Genomic DNA, 24,000 nt, shown 5'->3' on the forward strand with positions numbered 1-24,000 from the left:
TGCAGATTTGTTAACCTGCTAACAAAGAACACAGTAAAGCTTTCCGATTTAAAATTAATGCATTTTTGGCTGAGTTATGAAGTTTTTAAATATTGATTTGTTGTAAAAAAATATCGTATAAATATATGAATAAAGATATCTGCTCGAAGAATGGCATTATGATTTCAGTCATTTTAAGATTTTAAAACTTTAAATGGAGTATGCAGATTTGTTAACCTGCTAACAAAGAACACAGTAAAGTTTTCCGATTTAAAATTAATGCATTTTTGGCTGAGTTATGAAGTTTTTAAATATTGATTTGTTGTAAAAAAAGATCGTATAAATATATGAATAAAGATATCTGCTCGAAGAATGGCATTATGATTTCAGTCATTTTAAGATTTTAAAACTTTAAATGGAGTATGCAGATTTGTTAACCTGATAACAAAGAACACAGTTAAGCTTTCCGATCAAAAATTAATGCATTTTTGACTTTGTAATGAATTTTTTAAACTTTGATTTGTAGAAAAAACTATCATAAAATTGTGATAAATATTGTCTCAAAAATGGTATTTTACTTTCAGTCAGAAGCCTGTAACGCAGTGAAGGAGACATTTCCGACCCCATAAATCATATATATTTGTGATCAGCATTAACAGGCGAGTCCATCGAGCCGTGTCTGAACGAAAAATACAATTTTCAAAATTTGTCGAAAATTTGAAATTTTTATAAGGGGTTACATCATTAAAATTTGCAAAATTCGACAAAAAATTGAATTTTCTAAATCTTAAAACCAAGTATGCAGACTTGTTAGGGCCGTAAAAACTAACACAGAAAAGCTTTCCGAATTGAAATTAATGAACTTTTGGCTTAGTTATGCGTTTTTTAGTTTTTGATTTGTAGAAAAAATGTCATCTAAAAATATAGATAAATATTGGCTGACAGAATGGTAATAAAATTTCAGTCACTTAAGTTTTTTAAAATAAAAATTGAGTATGCAGATTTGTTAACCTGCTAACAAAGAACACAGTAAAGCTTTCCGATTTAAAATTAATGCATTTTTGGCTGAGTTATGAAGTTTTTAAATATTGATTTGTTGTAAAAAAAGATCGTATAAATATATGAATAAAGATATCTGCTCGAAGAATGGCATTATGATTTCAGTCATTTTAAGATTTTAAAACTTTAAATGGAGTATGCAGATTTGTTAACCTGCTAACAAAGAACACAGTAAAGCTTTCCGATTTAAAATTAATGCATTTTTGACTTAGTAATGAATTTTTTAAACTTTGATTTGTAGAAAAAACTATCATAAAATTGTGATAAATATTGTCTCAAAAATGGTATTTTACTTTCAGTCAGAAGCCTGTAACGCAGTGAAGGAGACATTTCCGACCCCATAAATCATATATATTTGTGATCAGCATTAACAGGCGAGTCCATCGAGCCGTGTCTGAACGAAAAATACAATTTTCAAAATTTGTCGAAAATTTGAAATTTTTATAAGGGGTTACATCATTAAAATTTGCAAAATTCGACAAAAAATTGAATTTTCTAAATCTTAAAACCAAGTATGCAGACTTGTTAGGGCCGTAAAAACTAACACAGAAAAGCTTTCCGAATTGAAATTAATGAACTTTTGGCTTAGTTATGCGTTTTTTAGTTTTTGATTTGTAGAAAAAATGTCATCTAAAAATATAGATAAATATTGGCTGACAGAATGGTAATAAAATTTCAGTCACTTAAGTTTTTTAAAATAAAAATTGAGTATGCAGATTTGTTAACCTGCTAACAAAGAACACAGTAAAGCTTTCCGATTTAAAATTAATGCATTTTTGGCTGAGTTATGAAGTTTTTAAATATTGATTTGTTGTAAAAAAAGATCGTATAAATATATGAATAAAGATATCTGCTCGAAGAATGGCATTATGATTTCAGTCATTTTAAGATTTTAAAACTTTAAATGGAGTATGCAGATTTGTTAACCTGATAACAAAGAACACAGTTAAGCTTTCCGATCTAAAATTAATGCATTTTTGACTTAGTAATGAATTTTTTAAACTTTGATTTGTAGACAAAATTATCATAAAATTGTGATAAATATTGTCTCAAAAATGGTATTTTACTTTCAGTCAGAAGCCTGTAACGCAGTGAAGGAGACATTTCCGACCCCATAAATCATATATATTTGTGATCAGCATTAACAGGCGAGTCCATCGAGCCGTGTCTGAACGAAAAATACAATTTTCAAAATTTGTCGAAAATTTGAAATTTTTATAAGGGGTTACATCATTTAAATTTGCAAAATTCGACAAAAAATTGAATTTTCTAAATCTTAAAACCAAGTATGCAGACTTGTTAGCGCCGTAAAAACTAACACAGAAAAGCTTTTCGAATTGAAATTAATGAACTTTTGGCTTAGTTATGCGTTTTTTAGTTTTTGATTTGTAGAAAAAATGTCATCTAAAAATATAGATAAATATTGGCTGACAGAATGGTAATAAAATTTCAGTCACTTAAGTTTTTTAAAATAAAAATTGAGTATGCAGATTTGTTAACCTGCTAACAAAGAACACAGTAAAGCTTTCCGATTTAAAATTAATGCATTTTTGGCTGAGTTATGAAGTTTTTAAATATTGATTTGTTGTGAAAAAAGATCGTAAAAAATATATGAATAAAGATATCTGCTCGAAGAATGGCATTATATCAGTCATTTTAAGATTTTAAAACTTTAAATGGAGTATGCAGATTTGTTAACCTGATAACAAAGAACACAGTTAAGCTTTCCGATCTAAAATTAATGCATTTTTGACTTAGTAATGAATTTTTTAAACTTTGATTTGTAGAAAAAACTATCATAAAATTGTGATAAATATTGTCTCAAAAATGGTATTTTACTTTCAGTCAGAAGCCTGTAACGCAGTGAATGAGACATTTCCGACCCCATAAATCATATATATTTGTGATCAGCATTAACAGGCGAGTCCATCGAGCCGTGTCTGAACGAAAAATACAATTTTCAAAATTTTTTCGAAAATTTGAAATTTTTATAAGGGGTTACATCATTAAAATATGCAAAATTCGACACAAAATTGAATTTTCGAAATCTTAAAACCAAGTATGCAGATTTGTTAGCGCCGTAAAAACTAACACAGAAAAGCTTTTCGAATTGAAATTAATGAATTTTTGGCTTAGTTATGCGTTTTTTAGTTTTTGATTTGTAGAAAAAATGTCATCTAAAAATATAGATAAATATTGGCTGACAGAATGGTAATAAAATTTCAGTCACTTAAGTTTTTTCAAATAAAAATTGAGTATGCAGATTTGTTAACCTGCTAACAAAGATCACAGTAAAGCTTTCCGATTTAAAATTAATGCATTTTTGGCTGAGTTATGAAGTTTTTAAATATTGATTTTTTGTAAAAAAATATCGTATAAATATATGAATAAAGATATCTGCTCGAAGAATGGCATTATGATTTCAGTCATTTTAAGATTTTAAAACTTTAAATGGAGTATGCAGATTTGTTAACCTGATAACAAAGAACACAGTTAAGCTTTCTGATCTAAAATTAATGCATTTTTGACTTTGTAATGAATTTTTTAAACTTTGATTTGTAGAAAAAACTATCATAAAATTGTGATAAATATTGTCTCAAAAATGGTATTTTACTTTCAGTCAGAAGCCTGTAACGCAGTGAAGGAGACATTTCCGACCCCATAAATCATATATATTTGTGATCAGCATTAACAGGCGAGTCCATCGAGCCGTGTCTGAACGAAAAATACAATTTTCAAAATTTGTCGAAAATTTGAAATTTTTATAAGGGGTTACATCATTAAAACTTGCAAAATTCGACACAAAATTGAATTTTCGAAATCTTAAAACCAAGTATGCAGACTTGTTAGCGCCGTAAAAACTAACACAGAAAAGCTTTTCGAATTGAAATTAATGAATTTTTGGCTTAGTTATGCGTTTTTTAGTTTTTGATTTGTAGAAAAAATGTCAAATGTTAAAAATTTTTTCTACAAATCGAAAGTTAAAAAACTCATAATTAGGCCCGAAAAGCATTATTTATTTTAATTTGGAAAGCTGTCGTATATTTGTAAAAAATTAGATTTAGTAAAATAAATAAAAATATATCAAAAGCAAAGATAATATACATTAACAAGTGAATTAACTCACCCTGTATGGCCACCGATAGATCTACGGAATTAAAGCTGGTGGCGGAGAACTCCTTGTCACCCGCCCGGAGCTTCTTGCTCTTGCCAAAGGGACCGGCACTCTTCCGAATCCGCTTCTGGGATAGATGCTCGCCCCATAGGTTGGAACCGCCGTGCGTATACGGGATGTTGAGCAGAGCCACACCCTGCAGGTGGGGTCCGTTGGCCAGGTCCAGGGCCACGCCATCGCACTGCGAATATGGAGCGAAGGTTACACGCTGCGTCCGCTCATAAATCACGGATGACGGCTCTGGCCTGCCCCCAGCTTTCCACCCAATTTCCCCTGCAGTTATATTCAGTTTTCCAGCACCATTTCCCTTGCGCTTCACCCCGGCCACTTACCACAATCTCGATGCTCTCGTGGAGATTCTTGCAGGATGCTGCGAATGTCTCGGACGTTGCATATTCGAAGTACCAGAGCTTGTTCTTCATCCGGCTGTTGAATTTGTGTGGGTTCTTTTCCCGCTCCAAGTGAAATTTGACGCAAATGGCGGCATCCTGGGGAAGAGAAACAGTCCGGATAAGAGCAAGGCCAGAAGAAAGTTCAACTGCAGAATGGGCTATTCAGGGTCACGTTCGGAGACTGCACTTCTTATTGAGGCTTTCCGAGAAATCTCAATCAGATTGACACCTCTCCGGCATGGCCGCCAAGGCAAAACAGTTTCGATTGGCCCGACCGCAGGCATGCCAATTAATGTTGTGGCCAAACGTAAAATGAGACACCTAATTTGTATTAAGAAAAGGTGGACAGGAAAAGCTCCTTATCTTAGTGCAGCAGCAACTACACAGGGAACTTGAAAAAACTTCAAGAGTTGAGGCAAGTCCTTGACTGCAGCTGCAAGTAATTGGCACTTGAATCCACAAGAATCACTGATTTGGAGCCAGTACTCAAGGTACTCGATTTAATTATTCAATAAATGTTGAATAAACAATAGTCATACATGGTAAATAAAAATAAAATTCATAATATTCATAGCTCAAGAAATTTGAAAAGAAACATTATTATCATATCATATTTGTAAGATAAAATGAATGGGATTATATGTAATAACTGCTCACTTTTCAAATTTTATGAATCACAAGACTTCTAAAGGGCTTTAAATAATCGTTTAATTTTAATACCTTAATAATTTTCAGTGCAAGAACCTCTTAAACAATTATTTGCCAACACAAATGTACACGTTTTTATGCCTTTAATTTCTTTTATCAGAAGAGGGTCCTTCTTTTAATAAGCTATTCCCACAAATTAATTGCTACTTTCCACACCGCAAATGTTAACCTGTTCAGCTCACGTGCCGTGTTATTCCCACAAAGGTGTTTGTTTTACAGAGCCCCCAGGCATCAGGACAGAGTTCCAGGAAGGAGGGGAATGTGGGCCGACGAAGGACTCTTATCGGGGACCGGCGGCTGCATTTTAATTCCTTATGCGGATATTCGGTTGCGTGCCAACGTTGCGCATACGACACGTTGCGCTTACAGGCAACAGGACATTTGTTATGCATGCCGCTTGGCAAACACACACGGCTTTGGCCTGGTCCGGAGCTCCATAAACCGGATGCAGGACAGCCAGCCACCACCAGCACCACGTGGCTGCAGGACTTTCAATTAAGGACCGTCGGTCGCCTTGGTTGCACAGCACAGCAAATAAGATTTATTACCGCTCCACGTCAAATTGAATTGTCAACATGAGCGAGCGCCTGCCAGCGCTTAAAATCGAAAAATTGACGAAAAACTTTTTAATTAGCCTCAGCCGCATGCCGCCGCCGCGATGTCACTCCAACTTTATGCATGGCCTGTGCGGTAAACTAATTTAGTGACAGCCCAGCTTATTAGCATGCCTCGACCGCACCATACCCATTAGTCAAGGGACATGGCCATGGCATGGCATGGCCATGGGACAGGATAGCTGACAGCTTGTTTGCATTGCGGAAATTTCGCCGGCCCAAGTTGGGCTCGAAATTTGATTGGTTTCCAAAAAGGTTTTGGGGGTTGTGAGGTGGAGACGCCAATGAAATAATTTGTATACACCCGAAAGCTGGGGAATCCGAGCTCCTAGCTCCCAGCTCCCAGCTCCCATTCCCCCTAGATAAGCAAGAATGAATCTCTTTACGTCCACGGGGCGTATGCGCAACGCAGGTACAAAAGCCCCGGCCATAAAAGACGCTTCTATCCCTCTGGCCCCGGTACATAAAACTTGAGCCGAAGTCAAAGTCGAAGCTCAGACAATTACACATCGACTTCATAACAGCCTTCAGGCATTTGAAAGACAGTGATGACGGGTTTTTCGAAGGGGAAAACGGAAGTAACTGAATGGGTTTCCGTATAAGCGACATTTAGAACAAAGGGGATTCCCTCAAGATTACATAAATTTGGTATACTTTAGCAGTTCCTACAGTAACTTACTAATAATAAATTAATACTTGAATAAAAAAATGCAATAAAATGCTTTATTTTCCCTTGAAGATCTAGTGCGTATATTCTTTATTTTAGAAATACTGTTTAAAGTTAAACTCAAACAAATTATTCAATACTCCCTCAAATTTGTTAAATAATTATTAAAAACTTGCTCTTCAGAATCTGAATTTCGATTAGGGAAACCTTATTGTTCTTGTTAAGACAACAAGGAGGCTTTCTCCGTTTATAAACAAAATACATGAATAATTCAAAGGCAGTCAAACAGGCCTATAAAAAAAGATGAACTTTATAATTTTTACAAAATATTTTGTTTTGGGTTGCGGGGAAACAAGCTAGATTTGAGCAGAACTCCCAAAACTGCTTTCAACTCGCACTTTTATCATCGTCGCACAAGTTGGCGCTCAACGTCAATTGTTTGACGTTAAACCCAAGCGTCAGCGTGAAATACTTTTCATGCTGTATTACCCAGGAAAGAGGAGGTGGTGGGCTTTCCTCGAGATTTCCTCCAATACTTCTGCCATTCCCAGTTCTTTGGGCCTCTCCCCAAGGAGCTGGAAGCCTTGGCCACTTGAGCACTCCCTCCTAGACCTAGCGACGCATGTACATGTGCCATACATGAGTGTTAAATGGATTTCGTGATGGGCTCGGGACAAAGAGCTCTCTTACTCTGTATGAAATGTGTCCGACAAGTGAAATCCCAGCAGCAAAAGGAGCAGGAGCAGGAGCAGGAGCAGCAATAACATCATTGCCGACAGTTTGCTGTAGACGCCTACTGTTTAAACAGACGCACATCAAGTCATAAATAAACTAACACGCAACGCCACACTCACACACACACAGGCAGAAAGAAGCCCTGCCAGGATACAGATCCATTCCGAATCCGAGCTGGGATCCATCCACACCCATCGCAGCACATACATTTTTATTTCGGTTTTGGTGCGGATTTTGTGGGGATCTGGCGTGCAATTGTTGGGGCTCTGTGGCAGGAGCATTAGGCTGATTTCAGTGGCGCAAGGGAGCGCAAAATGTTTGCACAAAAAGGATTTCGGCTTTAGCCGCCACTTGACAAATGGTGTGACCTTACGCAAGCCTGCACCCACCCACACACACACCCCAGCCATACCCTATGACCTACACGGTTACAAAAATGCTCCCAAGAGGCCAACAAATATTTTAAGTTATAGAACAGGGTAGTTAGCGCAAGATTTTATAGTCTAAAAATTACTTCTTTAAGACACTAAAATTTTAATTGTTTTCAAGAAAGGTTTCTTCTTGTCTGAGGTGTATTTTATTATATTTTATTTGCTCTTCCTAAATAATAAGAAATGGGTTATCTTGTCTCCCATTGGTTTCTGTGTACTCAACCGGCCAATGGGCGTGTTTACACACGAAACAGGAGGCAGGACATCGTCTGGCTGATTTGTACCACATTTCCGTTTTATTTGGCCTTCATTTCATTTCATTTCTGCGGCCAGGCCCCTTGCTGTAAACTTGTCACTTAACATTTCTTTATGGCTCTCTTAAATCCCGGCCTGATAAACGGACTTCAGGCCGCTAAAAGTGCGAGAATCTGTGATTTTTCCTTCCTCCTGGCTGTGGTATTTCCTCTTCTCTACTGCCATTTTCATATCTCACATCATACTAAATTATTCAAAAGCCCCCTGCTACCGGCTCCGCCTCTGCGAAAAACTTTGCAAAGTTGTATCCTTCCTCCTATTTATTGTCCTGCCAGGGTGTGTGTGCGCGAGTGTGTGGGTTTTTGCTTGTCCCTGGGGCACAATCTGTTACTTTTTCTTGACTTTGCGGTGTTTGGCTTCGCCTTGAGCAGTTACTAATTTAACACTTGCTGGAAATTATAATGAGACAAGTTTCGGAGCAGCAGCCGTGTGGCCCTCATTAATTTAAACGCTCTCGGTCATTTTGGGCCAGGGCTTAGCTGGCATTTTCCGGGAATTTAGCCGGACACCGAAACTAAGTGAATTCGAATGGCCTAATGCCGGCAAAGTGTTGGCCATCCTTTGGGTTTCAGCTTCGAGCGCTCCCAGCTTCATTTGAATTCTCATTCTCGTTCTCGCAGGCAAAGTGATGGGGCATTTGATTTCGAAGGCCTGGAAAGTGATGGCAAACAGTGCAAATTGCAGTCGGATCTGGAGCTGCTGCTTCTGCACCACCAGCCAGGCTTTTACCTGCCTTTCACCTGCCTGCACCTGCCCGGCGATTGGCAATCGAATACATTGCTGCATCAATGATGCAAATGCGCAGCTGATGATTGTGTGCTTAACTCTTGCCACCTCGTTTGCATACCCCAGAGAGCCGGCAAAAGTATCTGTATCTGGTGGCTACAACTGCACCCGTATCTGCAGCCGAGCACGGTGAGAAATGTCTAGAATGATAGCTCAAACTCTGCAGGGAAGATTATTCTAGCATTCAAAGCTTAAACGCTCCCAGACCATTTCTCTCTGTGCATCCCTGGTTCTGGACTCGGGGCCTGTGGCAATCGGCCACTTTGCATGCGAAATGTGTTGCAACGTGCCAGAGTCTTTGACTAATCGCCAGCCAGGCCAGGATTCGAGTTTCGGCGGTGGGAAAATGGGGAAAAGCCTTTGCCGCCCTGCGCTCCATGCCTCTTTATTGCCCCCCTCGGCTTTATTGAAACGCCATTGTTTGAGTTCATTTCGCTCGTTGGTTATGAATGTATCCAACCGAAGGCAAGTTCCCTGGAAAATTTGCATCTGAAAGAGCGCTACCTTTGGGTTTCAGTTTGATTTTGGCCTGGTAAGACGGAAATAAGCGGTCCTCTGGCCAAGACGCTGAATAAATGATTAAGTCGATTTGAATGAATTATTGAATAGCCCGAAGGCGTCGGGCTAAACAGTTGGCGGGACATTTGCTCTTAATGTTATTGGCCTTTAAGGATCATTGGGGGAAATGAGGTCAGTAAGCTTTGACTTGATTTGTGACCACATATAATTTGTACAATTTATGGATCATCTTAGCTTAGGTTTAATTCGTCTACAAAATGCACTGAAACTCTTAATTACTGCCGTCTTTTAAAGCTTGCCAGTTCTTAAACTATTGTGCTGAAAATTTGTATTTAAAATTCTCTTTTTCATATCTCACAACCCTCAGCAATCACTCCAAGACAATGGGAGTGAGATCTGAGACGCGATTTCCTCAGATAATCGAATTAAGCTCGGCGAGCGCGCTTGTCAAATGGAAATCCCATGTCAGCAGTAGCGACAGCTCGTCCACACTAATTATGAAAATGGCGCTCATAGTTTTCCTTGTTACGGCCGGATATGGCTCCTGCTGATGACATGGACATAATCAGGGACACGGGCCTCGGCCAGGATGGAAGAGGGAGAGTGAAATAGCTTGGCAACATAGCACAGTTTGATCCGCCCGGCTTAGCGTCCGACATGTGGCATACTGAAACTGCAACCGGATATGTTGGCATTTGTCAAAGCAACGAATTGGAATTGAAATTGCAGCTTGGATATTTGCAACATGCAAGGAATGCATTCTGCTGATTCCTTTTACACTAAACGAAAATGGAATGTTATGTTTGGAAAGGATCATTACATTCGCAGAGTTTCTATAGGATAATCTTAGTTCTAACAAGAAATACAAATGTATCTTAAAAGTACAAAATCGTATACAATTTATGAGTTGGAAAATCAAAATTTAAACGTTTAAAAACACCCTGAATATTTCTTAGAGTGCTGGCAAGGAAATCGTACTCACCACGCCGACAGAGAAATAATTGTTGATTATGTTGTAGGGCACCGTGCAGTCCTTGTCCGACTGCACTTTGATGGGCTTCTGTTGCTGCTGCTGCTGCTCTTGATGCTGCTGCTCCTCGAACTGGAGATGTGGCTGGTGCTGCTTGCTGGAGGAGGCATTCGGTGTGCAGGGTGTCAGTGGTGTGTGCGGGCTGCTGGGTGGCTGTGGACGTTCTCGGTCCGTGCTGTTGTTGCCCTCGTCCTCGGGGTCGGACAAATCCAATGACAATGTAATTTGCTGTTTAAGGATGTTGTTTTGCTTATTGCGCTGACTATTATTATCGCTTTGATTATTCCCAAATGGTGTTGCTGTGGCAGCTTCCTGCCCAGCATCCGATGCCAGGACTCCTTGCATTTGCTGCTCCAGCCCCTGTTCCTGTTGCAGCAGTTGTTGCTTGTGCTGCAGCAGCAGCGTTTCGAGTGATTGTCTTTCCGTTGCCAAGGACCTCTGCCGGGCTTCCGTTTCCGTCTCGGCCTCGTCGGTTTCCGACTGTTGCTGTTGCTGCTGTTGCTGTTGCTCAGGATGGCTGCCACTGCTCGAGTTGCTGCTGCTGCTGCTCAACGTGGCTCTCAGGGTCTTTTGCGTCTCGAAGGTGGACATGGAAATGCTCTTGGTGGTCGTCGTCCTTGTGGTTGTGGTGCTGCTACCGTACTCCGCCGTTGACGTTGCCGTCGCTGTTGCCATTTCCATTTCCGTGGCCATCATAATCGATGTGGTGGAGGCTGCCGTGCCGGACGGATGCTTGCTCTGCCTCTGGATCTCCTCGAAGCGTTCGATGAGGGATTTGTCCACCACAACGCTCTGCGACAGCTCAATCACCTTCTGCATGTTCGAGTGCAGCGTCACCTGCGGGCGGAGGAAACCAGACGGTTAGTTAGTTGCCATTTGGCGAGCACAAAACATTTTCCGTAGTCCTGCGGATTGCAAAGCCAACCAGGCCATTCTGGCCAGCCTGCGTCAGCAGGAGCACGCCTCCCAACCAGGAAAATTAGTTTGTGTAATCGCTTCGGTCCTCGAGGGAGCAATGGGGGAACCACACCACAGTGGAGATGGCGGTGGAGTGCGTGGTAAGCGCTTTGTGGCCAATAATTGGATTTTCCAGCTGGCAAACTCTGGCCACGCCCCCGCCACAACGCCTATTCCACCGAGCAGGATACGGACAGACGGTTCTGACTGCCAATTCGATTTTGACACACGTAAAACGAAAATTGCGAAACAAACTAGGATAAGCAATATCCATTTTGAGACATAAAAAAATCTCCGAAATCTGTTAGGAGTTGGGGATTCATTTTGGGATTCCATTTCGCTGGAAGCGAAATATTAGGGAATTTATAATTATCCTGAATGATGAAATAATTTATTCCATTGATTTCAAAGTCATAAATGGATCCTTATGTCCTAAAGGTAAATAAGAAATTTTCAATAACCTATAATAATTTGTTTTCAATCGAATTTAGTTCGTAAGAGAATATATCTCAGTGCAGCGAATCGATTACCCAAAGATTGGCATTAACTCACCTTGGGTCGGAGCTCATCGCTGGGCGGGGAGTTGGTCACCTCGATGCTCCAGCGGTCCAGCATCACAGTGGAGGCACGCCGGATCTTCTCCATGAGCTTGGGTATGTTCTCTCCCTCGTATCCGCCGCCCCAGCGGAGGCATCTTGCCAGGTCGTTGCCAGTGCCCAGCGGAATCACCCCGATGGCAGGCTGGGTGGCCAGCTCAATGGAATCTGTTCAATAGGAATTGCGAAATAAAAATAAAAGAAAGAAAATTAATCATTCATTCAATATGCTTTCGATACAAAAGGGATAAGGAACAGTAATCAATTTCTCAAATATTTGCAGGGGAGAATCTATTTTTAAAGATTTCCTAACTTAAAGGTGAAGCGAAAACAGAATAAGAAATGTAATAGAAATATATTTTACAAGGAAACTTTTTATTTAAATTGAGAGCTTAATACCCTATAGTTTGTTTCCCAATCTTGGCTTCAAAAAGTATCGTATAATTTAGACTTGAAACTTACCCATGGCCTCCAGTACCCAGCCCACGGTGCCGTCGCCGCCGCAGCAGATGACCTTGAAGCGGGGCAGGTCCTTGAAGAGCGTGAGTCCTGGCAAACGGAAGAGCGGAAATCAATCACCGTGCTTGAACGGCCTTCACTCACACACACACACCCTCCTTGGGGCCGCCCTTGGACAGGTCGTACACCTGGCGGGGATTGAGCATGTACTGGAACTTCCGCAGGATGCGATCTCCCTGGCGGCCGCCGCTCTTCGGATTGACGAACACCAGCAGCGGGCAGCTCAGCTCGTCCGGCGGCGTGATTTGGAAGTGCGTGGCCTGGTGATGGTGCATTTGGGATTTCTGGTTACAGAGCGGATTTCAAGGTGGCACAAAGTGGGCACAAAGCAGCGGTTCCAATTGTATTTTTGTTTTTATATGGTTAATTTTGCGGTTTGGGATTAAATTTTGAAAGGTGGTTAGTTGGCCGAATCAAGGAAGAGGCTGGAGAATGGCAGAGTGCTCTCTTTTTTGTATATAAAGAAAAATGTACCAACATTGTTCATCATTCATTTACCAGAACTAATCGAATTGCTTTCAATATAATTACAAGATTAAAGATTCTGATGACAATATTGATATTTTCCCAATACCTTCTTAATGCGTTTACCTTATGCGCCTGATTGACGGATCGCTGGCGATCCAGGACAGCGGGACAGATGGCCGTGGGCGGGACTATCAGCTCGGAATATTCGCCCAGAGTGCACTCCTTCTTTACCGACGAGGCGCAGCGGTTGTGAAGCTGTCAAGGATATATATTGGGAGGATAGAAATCAAATTAGTCAAGAGTGGAGTGGAGGCCTCTCACAGATTTTATGCCCTTAAATTCAATTTCCACTTCATCGCGGCCCAAGAGCAACTTAAGCGTTCAGTTCGCCTTAATGAATCCGATTAAAAGTTTGTTAGCGCCGTCGACTACTCGGCCGTCGACTACTCGGCCGTCGGTGCCTTTGCGCCTCGATGCAAGGAAAAAATGGTTAATTTTGGCCTAAATGAGATTTAGCGCGGATTTTCATTTAAATACCAATTTGGCTGAAGCGTTTTCATTGCTTTTTTTCCGCTAATGGCCGCCCGGCTTCCTCTTTTGCATATTTGGTTTTTTCTTTTACTTTTACTTTTGCGGCCCCTGAAATTAACTCCGAGCTGGTCACCCACTGATGACCAGGCTCTAAACTTATCTAGTGTAATTAAACGAGACCGAGAGGTGGACGGAGAGAGAAGTCTCGCCGGATAATGATCGAAACAAAACTTGAACTGAAGCTAGGGCAATGCTTATAAATAATCCCGGGATGGATATTATTTAAGTTGCTTGGCAGAATTTTTTACGTCTAGGATGACTATCAAATTCCGCTGCTATCGTGGCGCGAGGAAAACTTTGAGCACACACTCAGAAATTCAAAGTTATTGACTGTCAAAAGCGCGGGCAGCGCTTGGCTTACAAAGTATTTGCCGATGCAGCAGCATCCGAATCGCAGGAGCAAGTTTCTCGACCCACGTCTTGGCTGCTCATGTTGCTCCTGGCACTCATGTCGTTCCTGGGGCCTCTGGCTCTCTGGCAGCAACAAATTCGGCATTATCTTCGCTGCACTTGTCAAAGACACGGGACGCCCAAGTTGGTGGCAAGCAACGGCAATGGCAACGGCAGCGCAATTTGCTCGCGACGTGACAATTTGCCAGCCATAACGAAGTTGCCAGCTCATGTGTGGCCTGGTTGCGGATCCGGATCCGGATCCAGGTCCGGGTCTGGGTCGGGGTCGTGGTCCGGGTTGGGGTCCGGGAATTCGAAATGGTGTGGGGCTGCAAATCACAGCTGCCAACACAGCTGCAGGGGCTCAAAATAGCGGAAGAGTGCTGGGGCAAGGGCTGCCTTGTTTTTCCAGATAATTGGAATTTTTGCTTCGAAACAATGCTGGCGATTGCAAGCGATGCAAATCTGATTTATCCCTGTTCCGGGGTGATTTCTAACATGATTACCTTACAATACAAGACTTAACTAATCAAAAGACAAAGGTCTGATGTCAAAGAAATTCGAATCCAAAAGTAACATGACGTATACGTAATATTTGATTTTCCGCAATATTACGTATACGTAATATGAAGACATATATGAATGTACTTATAAGGACAAGAAAGTTAATTAACCTTATCTAAATAAAGGTTATTCAGTGCTTATATTAAAAAAATTCAGATGTTACCAAAAAATACAAATAAAATGAATAATTTAATAATTACGTAGAAAAGTATGCTACAAAAATGTTCTTCTTAAACAAAACGCGAAGTTGCAACGATTTTCGTCATCTGAAAAAATATTTTAAGTACTTGTGAACACATTTTTAAATTATTTCAAATGTAGATATTTAAATAAAATAAATTAAAGATTTATAAACACTTGCTTTAAGAGTTTTCAAAGTTTTCCAAGAACTAAGCTTACTAGTAAGAACCATAACTAAAACCCAAAATTACCACCACTCACTCACCATCATGTGGCACCAGCGACAGGTCAGGCCGGTGATGCCGTGGTACGCCTTAATCCGCTTGCGGCATTTGGAGCATCGTCCATAGCAATTGCCCTCCACCCAGTGGTGGAGCAGGTCACCACCGCACTTGGGCTTCTTGGACTTGACATAGGTGGTGATGCAGGAGGCTGGGGCATGTTGCACGCACCTCTCGTGCACCGTGTATTTGCAGACTTGGGAGGGGGAAAAACATATTATTAAGCACTTACTATTAAGCATTCATGATATATTTAGGGAGGAGTCTCTTTTTACTAAATTTTTCTTTAAGTTTTAAGTCAGTTCAACCTATAAAAATATCAATATGTTTTTATAAATAAAAGTAATAATGACAATATACATTTTGTTATTCAAAGTGATTTTGTGAAAAGTTCATAGTCTTCCCTTCGCCCGAAACAGTGTTATGAATCGATTGAAGAGCACCGGGTTTCATTGAAATTGACAATTTCAAATGCAGAGACACCTTTTACGTATTCCAACCTAGAAACTACTAACCAGATACTCCTCCCAGTTACTCCTCCTAGATACTATTCACCCCATCCCCGGCGATACTCACGCACACAGCAGAGACCCTTCTTGCCGAGACCAACCAGCATGTTGAGGCAGAGGTTGCAGTACGCCGGCTTGCTGAAGTGCTTCAGGCGCCACACGTGGATGCCGTCCTCCTTGAGCGTGGTGCTGTCGACACCTGCGGAAGATTCGGGTGCAGATGGAGGTGTAGATGTACATAGGTGCGGTAGACGATGGAGGGGGAGAACAGAGGAGAGTTGTCACTTTGCATAAGCGTTCGGGGGAGAGGGGGAGAAGGAGGAAGCTGGCAAGGATGCCGGCAGGCAGCTCCTGCTCGTTCCTCTGGGCCATCTGGGCAAATGACTTGATTATTACGGCAGGAGCCAACCAGTCACAGATCAAGGCATTCAGCCGGCAAAGGCGCATTTAGAAGAGCATTTGCATCGGGAGAAAGTCTCTATGACTTTGCCATTATATGTATAATAAAATGGAAACATTTTAGGGGGTTCTCTTGATATGGCAATTGTTCCACAAAAGCAGTTAAGGTTTTTATATGAACTTGATTTTAAAGAGGTTTATTGTCAACTAAGAATATATAAATAAATATTTATATTTATACATTTAAGGGGCTCTAATCTCTGCAATTTTCTCTCTGTGCAGGTTGAGGGAATTACCTACCTAGGAGCACTAGTAGAGGAATGGTTGTCATCCCGCCGCGTTGCCACTCGTCCAAGGACACTGTGCCGTCGGCGTCATAGTCAATTTCTACCATCATCTCTTGCAGGATCTGTAAGTAAGTACAAAAAGCGATTGCAGATGGTTGTGAGTGGAGTGTGTGTGCGGGGGAGGAGTGAAACCAAAAAGGTAATTTTTAGATGGAAAGAAACTTAACGGAAAGGTAACTTCCTGCTCGGAATGCACTTCTCCCCATCGTCCGATGAGACGGAGAGAGAGTAAACTTATTACCTAGACTTGGTTGGGCAAATGCATTTCCGGCATAGAGGCAGGATATCTGAGTAGCACATACATAGAAATATATCCTTGAAATCTTTGGAATTTTTAAAGCAACTTTAAGCCGCTTCCTATTCTTCATTTCATTTATAGCTTTAAGTTTCAAAATCCACTTATAATGAATGACGAATATGTATCATGACAGACTAAAGCTTAATTCAAAAAGCATTGTTTTCTGAGGCATTTATTATTTTAAGGCAGCTAAGCTAATGCATTTTTAATCTCTTTATGATTGCTTGCACACTTTTGTAAGCCCGAAATAAAGTTTAGAAAACTTTAAAGGTTTCCCCTGGCCGGAGAAGCCATTTTAAGTCGATCGATGGCTCCATGAAATATTCAGGTTGAAGCGAAGTTTCCCCTCACAAATTTATTCAACTTCCCGAATCCTTTTTCTATTTCTTCTGGAATTTCATATTCTTCCGGAAATGAATGCCAGAATTATGCAACTCATTAAGTGCTTTGATTATTTCTGTGGCGCAGCCGGAAAGCGAAAAGGATAATGGTGCCATAGGGCTGCTCTGTGCTGGGCTGACCCAAACCTGAGCCTGAAGGAGCCCGAAGGAGTTGGCTAAAAATATTTTGATTAAAATATTTCCTGTGCCTGCTTAGAATTTAAAGTATGTGCTCGCTGGCACAGTCATAAAGCCGTGCTGGAAGTGGAACTGGAACTCCGGCAAGGAAATGGCCGCGGCTCCTGCTGGTCATGAGGGAGGGAAGGATGTTGGTCGCCATAGCCAGGGGTATTTTGTTAATTGAGTTCTGTGGCGCTTTGACTTTATTTGCGGTCGCCAGTCTCTCGCTATTTTGTTTTTTTTGCTTTCATTTTCCCTCAACTCGCATTTATATGTATATGTATATGTATTTCTTGTTTTTTTGCTTTGCCTGTCAACATTAAGGGGGTTGTGGAGCGCTTTAAGCCGGTTCTTTTTGCTCTTGCCACTGCTGAAACTATTAAGTCGCCTATGCGATGTGGTAGCTGCGGCAGCTCCACAAATTTGCGGTTGAAATGGAAACCCAAAGCACACACAGCGAAATTTGTTAGGAAAAAACACTAATTCTTGAAACGAATATTATAGTACACGAGTAAGAAAACATTATATACATTTCCGTACTAGGAATTTTAAGTTCAGTGACTATAGTTACAATAGTCTCAAAAATCAAGATAGGGATTCTTGGTTGATGCTTTAAACTATTTGTAAAAACTGAAATGAACTTTATGAACTCTATGAACTTAATTAATAGCTCATAGTTTTTTCCTCTGTGCAGCTAAACTGGGACTATCGCTAAAGTTGAATGTCCAAACAATAAAGAGAAATTAATTTCAAGTGTTTTTTTTTGCCGTCGTGTTTTGTTTGCCGCTTTGTTGTATTGTGTTTGCCGCTGAAAAGGTCCGTAAGTAATTGAAAAAGTTTTATTGGATTGGATTGGGTCAATGAGTAGTTGAACGGGTTTTCGGGATTCGTGACCGCCAAAGAGCCTCGGTTCGGACATGGCAATGGGAGAACTGCAGGATACTCTAAGTGGATCTGCAGTGCATCGATTGCAGTTGCAGTTGCAATTGCAATCGCGTAATGAGTTTTTAATGTAAGCCGGATTTAACCGGCACCGTATCCCGAACCAGTACCGGAACCAGACTCACCGGACGCAGCTCGCTGACATCCCAGCCAAGATATTCGGCCACGGCCATCATCTGATTAACAATGGCGTCCATTTCGGCCGTGTCCAGGACTCCGTTGCTGTCCGTATCGTACAGCCGGAACATGACTGCAAGCAGGACAAGCGAGGCATTGAATAAATAACGAGCAGCCGGATCGAAGGTCGCGACTCGGACTTACATTCCAGCTTATCCTCCGGACGGCCAGCCTCGAGCAGTGATAAATAGCAGACGACATCCTTCAGCGGGACCTTCAGTGTCAGTGGATCAAAATGCGAGAGTTTTCGCGCCAGAAGCTTAATGTCAGCTGCAAGAAAATGAAGGAAAGAAGTGAGTAAGTGAGTGGATGAGTGAGTGAGTGAGTGGGTCAACGGGGGCAAAGTGCAAGGATGTGCCCTAGGGATGTGCACTAATCGATACGGGAGATCCACATTACATCGCTTTCATAATAAAGCTAAAAGTACGTTAATCGACTATCGAAATTATCGATTGTGGGTATCGTTACAAACATATTTATTTTTTTTTCAATTGTTGAATACTAAATAATTAAATAAGAACCTCTTTTAAAGACATATCTATTATTTCACTTTCGATATTTATACTACATATATTTACTTAGCTATTCCAGGTTTTGCTTGAATACAAACTCAATATGAACCCTATGATTTATTACAAATATAATCGATTTTCATATCGAATTCCCCATCGGGAATCGATACATTTACATTTCAGAACTGGCTTGGCCTCCATCCCCAGTGTGCATTCATTAAGTGCTTGGCACTTTGGTTGACAGAGTGGCGGCGGCTCCTCATTACTCTCAATGCAATCGACAGCTGACAGGCGGGAACCCATTATGCTTAATGTTAATTGCCAACATTTGACCGGGCCGAAAAGCCAGCGTTTTGTTACGGCTCTTAATGAACTCGGAATATTACTGGGCTTCAATTTGTTTTCCTTCCACTTTAAGGCGGAAGCCATTGAGCTTAATGTTTTTGAGCCTGCGACCCAAAACTTTTCTCATCTTATGCTCCAGATACTTTCCCGTTCAACTTTGTTTCGCCATAATTAAGAATTTATTCACCTTCTTTTTTTTCTTGGTTGGTCGTTGGCTTTTTTGCAATGTTCCCCATTGATTTTTCGAAGCCATGCAGTCAAATCCTCTGCCGTAATTACATAATGAATTGAAATCAAAGGCGGCAAATTGTTTAGAAATTTTCCACAGTAAGGCACACTCTCAAAAGGGACTTTCCCTCTATTTGCCGCTGTGTTTGAGTGAATGATTTCCATCTCTTATTATTTTGACAGGCCATTTGTGTGAGCTGTTGATGTTGTAATTTATATGGTAATGCGGGGATCCCCCTTAAGCTAGACAAACACCCGAAAAAAGATGCCAGCACACATACAGACGATTGTATTTTAGCTAATTATGTTTGCCTAATGTCGGAACGTTTGTTGGCAATAAATTAAAATATATATAGAGAGAGATGCGGAATACAATGCTAATATTTGGGCCTCTTATTAATAACTAAATGAGCCTGTCGCTCTCGCGATGAGTGCAGGGAAAGTTGTGCAAACAGGCTGAGTGTGTGTTTGCAGGATCAATGTCAACTTATTTGCCGTCGTACATTTGGACTAATAAATTTAATTCACGCACACACAGACGCACACAGAAGGGAAGACAGGACGCAAAAAGCAAAGCAAAACTAATCCAATTAGCGCTTAAGGCGCTCTCCAACACACACACACAGAAAGAGAGGAACAAAGCGAGGCCCATGTTGTACTTAATATATAATGCTAATAGCAAATTCCTGACTGGGCCTCGTCCTTATGCCCGTGCGCAATTTACTACACAAAGAGAAAATGTTACAACTGTATACATATTATTGCATGATTTCTGTACATTCGTTTAAATAATATTCTAAGCTAATATTAACTTGGTTTGCCAAGTTTAAACAACTTTCCCAATTACATTTTGGAAACTAGAGTTATATTTCTAACTTTAAGACACCGAATTTAATAATTTAAACTTTACCATGACATTGTGTGCTCAATTCATTAAAAACTTGTTTAAAAAAAATGGAATTTACCCAATAAATTACAGTAATCTTAGCTTCTCAATGGTTATTCTTTTAGAACTCGTATTTTTCTTTGTGTACTCCACCTTCTGAAGTTTCAGGACAATGCCTTCCAATTGCTGGCAAAAATGCGTGAAACTGTTGGCCAGCGACAAAGGCAACAAAAAAAGAGAGAAAAAAGAACGAAATTTACGTTCATTAATCATTCTCGTACACATTTCAAACGAAGCGAAATGAATGAAAGAAAAAAGGGAACAAAACTGGGGCGCAAAAAAAAGCGAAAGAAATGCCGCTGCATACTTTTAGGCCGCAAGTGAGGCGCACTCGCTGTGTCCGTGTGAGTGTCAGTGCTTTTGTTTCCCAGGATTCTCCCTTCATCTCTCTGAGTGTGTGTGTGTGTGAGAGCAATAAATGTTAATTTAACGCAGGCTTCGCATTTTACGAGTTGCGAGTTCGTGAAATGCAAAAATGTTTCTAATTGGGCGTTGATTTACGACACGATCCCCGAGACAAGAGTCGCTCAGCGCTTTTTTAGGACTCTCTCTCTTTCTCTCTGTGTTTTGTTCCTTTCTTGGCTGCTGTTGTGACAGCGGAAACGGAAGAGGGGAGCGCAGTGCTAAGATGGGAAGCAAGTCTGACTTCCGGTGCCAAGTTTCCCCTGTTCGCAGGACTGCAGACCAGGTCCATAATTTATGAACTCGTGAATTAGCGAATGCCTGCTTTGTTTTTCGTCTTCCGCGTGCTGATATTTGCTCGCTCCACTAATTAGCAAGTTCACGAAAAAGTTAACTAAGCAAGTGGCAAACATGCGGGGATTTTCAGCTTACTGCAGCTAATTCTGTTGAGCTTCTTAAGTTGCTTCTTCACAGGTATTGACTTTTGTCCTTGGAGACAAACAAAAAAGAGATCTTAAATGCAAGTCAAAGTGTTCTTGGGATAACTTTTTAGTAGGGTAAAAGAAGAGCTTAGTGAAGAGTTACTAGATAAGAAAATGGTCTACTTTTCTCTTCTATTATTTATAAACATAATATAAGTAAAAGCTCACAATAAAGGTAACCTAATGCTTTCCCCTTATTTACTGGATGTATATTTTGTGTTACAAATTCAGAGTAATGTTGATTTTAAAAATGGAATATTTCCCATCTATTCACATCCCATATAACATCCATTTTGCCAATTCAAACTTTTACAATTGCTATAACAAATGCTGCTCGCCTGCTGCTGCCACTCAAAAGGCAATAATAAAAGTTTGTTCTTTTAGTTTCTTTCCTTCGTTTTTTTTACGCGAACAAATGGAGCGCAACACAGCGCATATAGATGGTTAATTTTTGCATTTGAATTGTTCACTGGCTGTGAATGCTAACCAGGCCAGGCCAGGCCAGGCCAAGCCAGGCTGCTCCAGCTGGCCAGGATGCCCCTCCACACATAGCACATGCTGATTGCACAATGAGCGTCTTAATTGGACGGAAGTCGCATGCACATTGTAATTTCAGAGCACGCAGGCGAAAGGGTACACGGAAGATGGGTATGTTCAGGGGGAAGCTGCCTAATTAATACTCACCATCAATTTTGCAATTAACAGAATTGTTGCTCTTCTTGGAGGAGTTGCGTGACATCTGCGAGTGATTGGTCGCCGAGTGCGAGGGACTCGAGTCGACGGACCGGCGGGCTGGATTGTTGGCCTGGAACATGCTGGGACCGCTGGCCAAGGGACTGGGCGTCACGGTGAGCATTGGATGAACGCTGCCTGTTAAGTATTCCAACCAATATAGATATATAGATATATCAGCCACGTGCCAGGACTAGAAGAGTTTCTAGTAAACTCAGAGAAAGAAAGTCCTTAGGGAACTTCAATTGAAATTCAACAGAAATTTGATTAAAATTCAATACAAAATAAAATTTATTACATTTCCTCAAAATAATTCTTAAGAAACTTTTAGTAAATTAGTTCCAAGATTAGATGCTTTTTTTCCTGTGTAAAACTTACCCGTCTTGCTGGGATCGTGGGAGAGATGTCCGCCCAGTGAGTGGTGTAATTTATCCGTGATGCCATGGATTTTGTCCACAAAGCTGCTGCGGGCCTGTGCGTGGCCCTCGCCCCCGGCTACACCTCCTCCGGCTGCGCTGCACTGTGGCATCAGCTCGGCGATGCTATTGATGTTCGGTATGGAGCCTAATTACAAGTGGAGGAGCAGGAGCAGGAGCAGGAGCAGCAGCCGGCCCAAAAGAAATGTTCAGCAATTATTCACAAACACATGAGTAAGGGGAGGAGAAGGTGGGGATGGGTTTAAAGGGAAGTGGTCAGGATGTGGGACGATCTCTTACCCTTGGTGTGCGACGTGACTGGCGCACAGGCGGCCGTGCTGCTGATGGCGGCCATTTGATTGAGTGCCCGGCCATGCAGCTGGGCCTGGGTGACATTCGGCTTGAGGAAGGACACGAACAAATGCTTGGCCAGATCCAGTGGCGCCTCGCAGTCGAGGAAGGCATCCAGGAAGCGACGGAAGCCATCGAAATCAATGTCCTGCGAAAAAGAGTTGGAAAGTTTAGACCAAAAGAAAAAAAAACGAAGAGAAAACAATGATTTATGTGGGTCTTTGTTTTGTTGCTCGGTTTTTAATAAGCCATCAGCAACCACACATGAGGTTTACTAAGGACAGGAGTAAGTTAAGAAAGTGAACAGAGGAAATGGTTGTTCTTGAAAAATAGATCCTTTTAAGAAAATTTCTATTTGTGAACCTTTATTGGATTTCCTACTATCTAGTTTAATAAAAAATTTGATTACTCTGAACGTAATGATTTAAAGTTCATATTCTTTGAATTTTTCCTGCTTCCAGAATGTATACTATATTCCATTTTCTGTGATTTTCTATCAAAGAATATGATGTTTTCTAAGAAATTCCCTTTACTTCTCCTAGGGGGCGTCGCCCATTCCAAAGTGACAAGCTAAAATGTGTGCAAAACACTCGGCGTTGCATAGTTCTAGGCTTCGCCTTTCAGCCAAGTTTTACGAGAAGTATTGGGTTTGTTGTGACAGGAAAGACGGCGAGAGCTTCTCATGAAACATAATATGTTGACAGTATTATGGCAAAGGACATTTTGCACTTGGCTTAGATGAAAGCATCTCGCATTTCTCTACTTTTTTTCAGCGGGAAAGAGGAGGTGACAACGTTGCGTATGATTAATAATTATGCTCGCCATATTTCCAGATATTCGAAGAGTGATTTCATATAATCAAATGCTAAATTTGCTGCCTAATTGAAGGTCAGGTATCAGAAGGAGGCATATCTTTAGTAAATTTCCCATTTAGCTGAGATTTTTTTCTTGGCCTGCCTTTAAAATCTCGCATTTTACGCCCTCGGAATACATAATTCTCCTTGTGGGCGAGGAACATAAGCCATTTTATTTACATTTGTCCAGTGCACAAAATTCTCACATAAATCCGAGCAGTGAGCTTCGAGCTCCGAGCTCCGCCCCAAAAAGGTTCCATTCGTACGTGCCGGGGAATGTCCTCCAAGGATCTGGCGGTCGGCCTCCTTATTTGTCCTGGGTCTGTGAGACACTGGGATAGGTCTGAGAGTGCGGCAAAGGGATAGGGTAGTGTATGGGTATGGGGCAGGTTTTTATGGATGCAGAACGGGACCCGGGAACCTGGATGAATGGGGATCGGGGCAAATTACATGTCAACACCACGTGTAATGTCAATACATTGACAGCTGCGGCGCGATGCTTGAATCAACAATGCGACGACGACATTCACCATTCAGCATTCAG

General features: G+C 41.1%; 1 protein-coding gene across 5 annotated transcripts in view; it reads right to left on the reverse strand.

Moving 5' to 3' along the window:
* Positions 1-24,000, reverse strand: part of Dgk (diacyl glycerol kinase 1) — a 103,852-nt gene that overhangs the window by 53,322 nt on the left and 26,530 nt on the right. Inside the window, exons 5-19 of one of the 5 annotated variants that reach the window (XM_086827941.1) lie at positions 22,552-22,750; positions 22,214-22,399; positions 21,788-21,973; positions 18,333-18,458; positions 18,137-18,261; positions 16,165-16,273; positions 15,533-15,664; positions 14,941-15,152; positions 13,074-13,205; positions 12,577-12,742; positions 12,426-12,512; positions 11,920-12,131; positions 10,363-11,247; positions 4,546-4,701; positions 4,166-4,394 (exon numbers count right to left, since the gene is read on the reverse strand). In XM_086827941.1, coding sequence (XP_086684067.1) covers positions 4,166-4,394; positions 4,546-4,701; positions 10,363-11,247; positions 11,920-12,131; positions 12,426-12,512; positions 12,577-12,742; positions 13,074-13,205; positions 14,941-15,152; positions 15,533-15,664; positions 16,165-16,273; positions 18,137-18,261; positions 18,333-18,458; positions 21,788-21,973; positions 22,214-22,399; positions 22,552-22,750 — 3,142 coding nt within the window. Of the gene's footprint in view, positions 1-4,165; positions 4,395-4,545; positions 4,702-10,362; positions 11,248-11,919; positions 12,132-12,425; positions 12,513-12,576; positions 12,767-13,073; positions 13,206-13,902; positions 14,296-14,940; positions 15,153-15,532; positions 15,665-16,164; positions 16,274-18,136; positions 18,262-18,332; positions 18,459-21,787; positions 21,974-22,213; positions 22,400-22,551; positions 22,751-24,000 lie in introns of those variants that run through there. The other 4 variants (XM_086827940.1, XM_086827943.1, XM_086827945.1 and 1 more) reach the window with 4 other exon arrangements.

The sequence above is a fragment of the Drosophila serrata genome, unplaced genomic scaffold (assembly GCF_035046125.1).
Source record: "Drosophila serrata isolate PLE 108 unplaced genomic scaffold, ASM3504612v1 contig_184, whole genome shotgun sequence".
NCBI lineage: Eukaryota > Metazoa > Arthropoda > Insecta > Diptera > Drosophilidae > Drosophila > Drosophila serrata.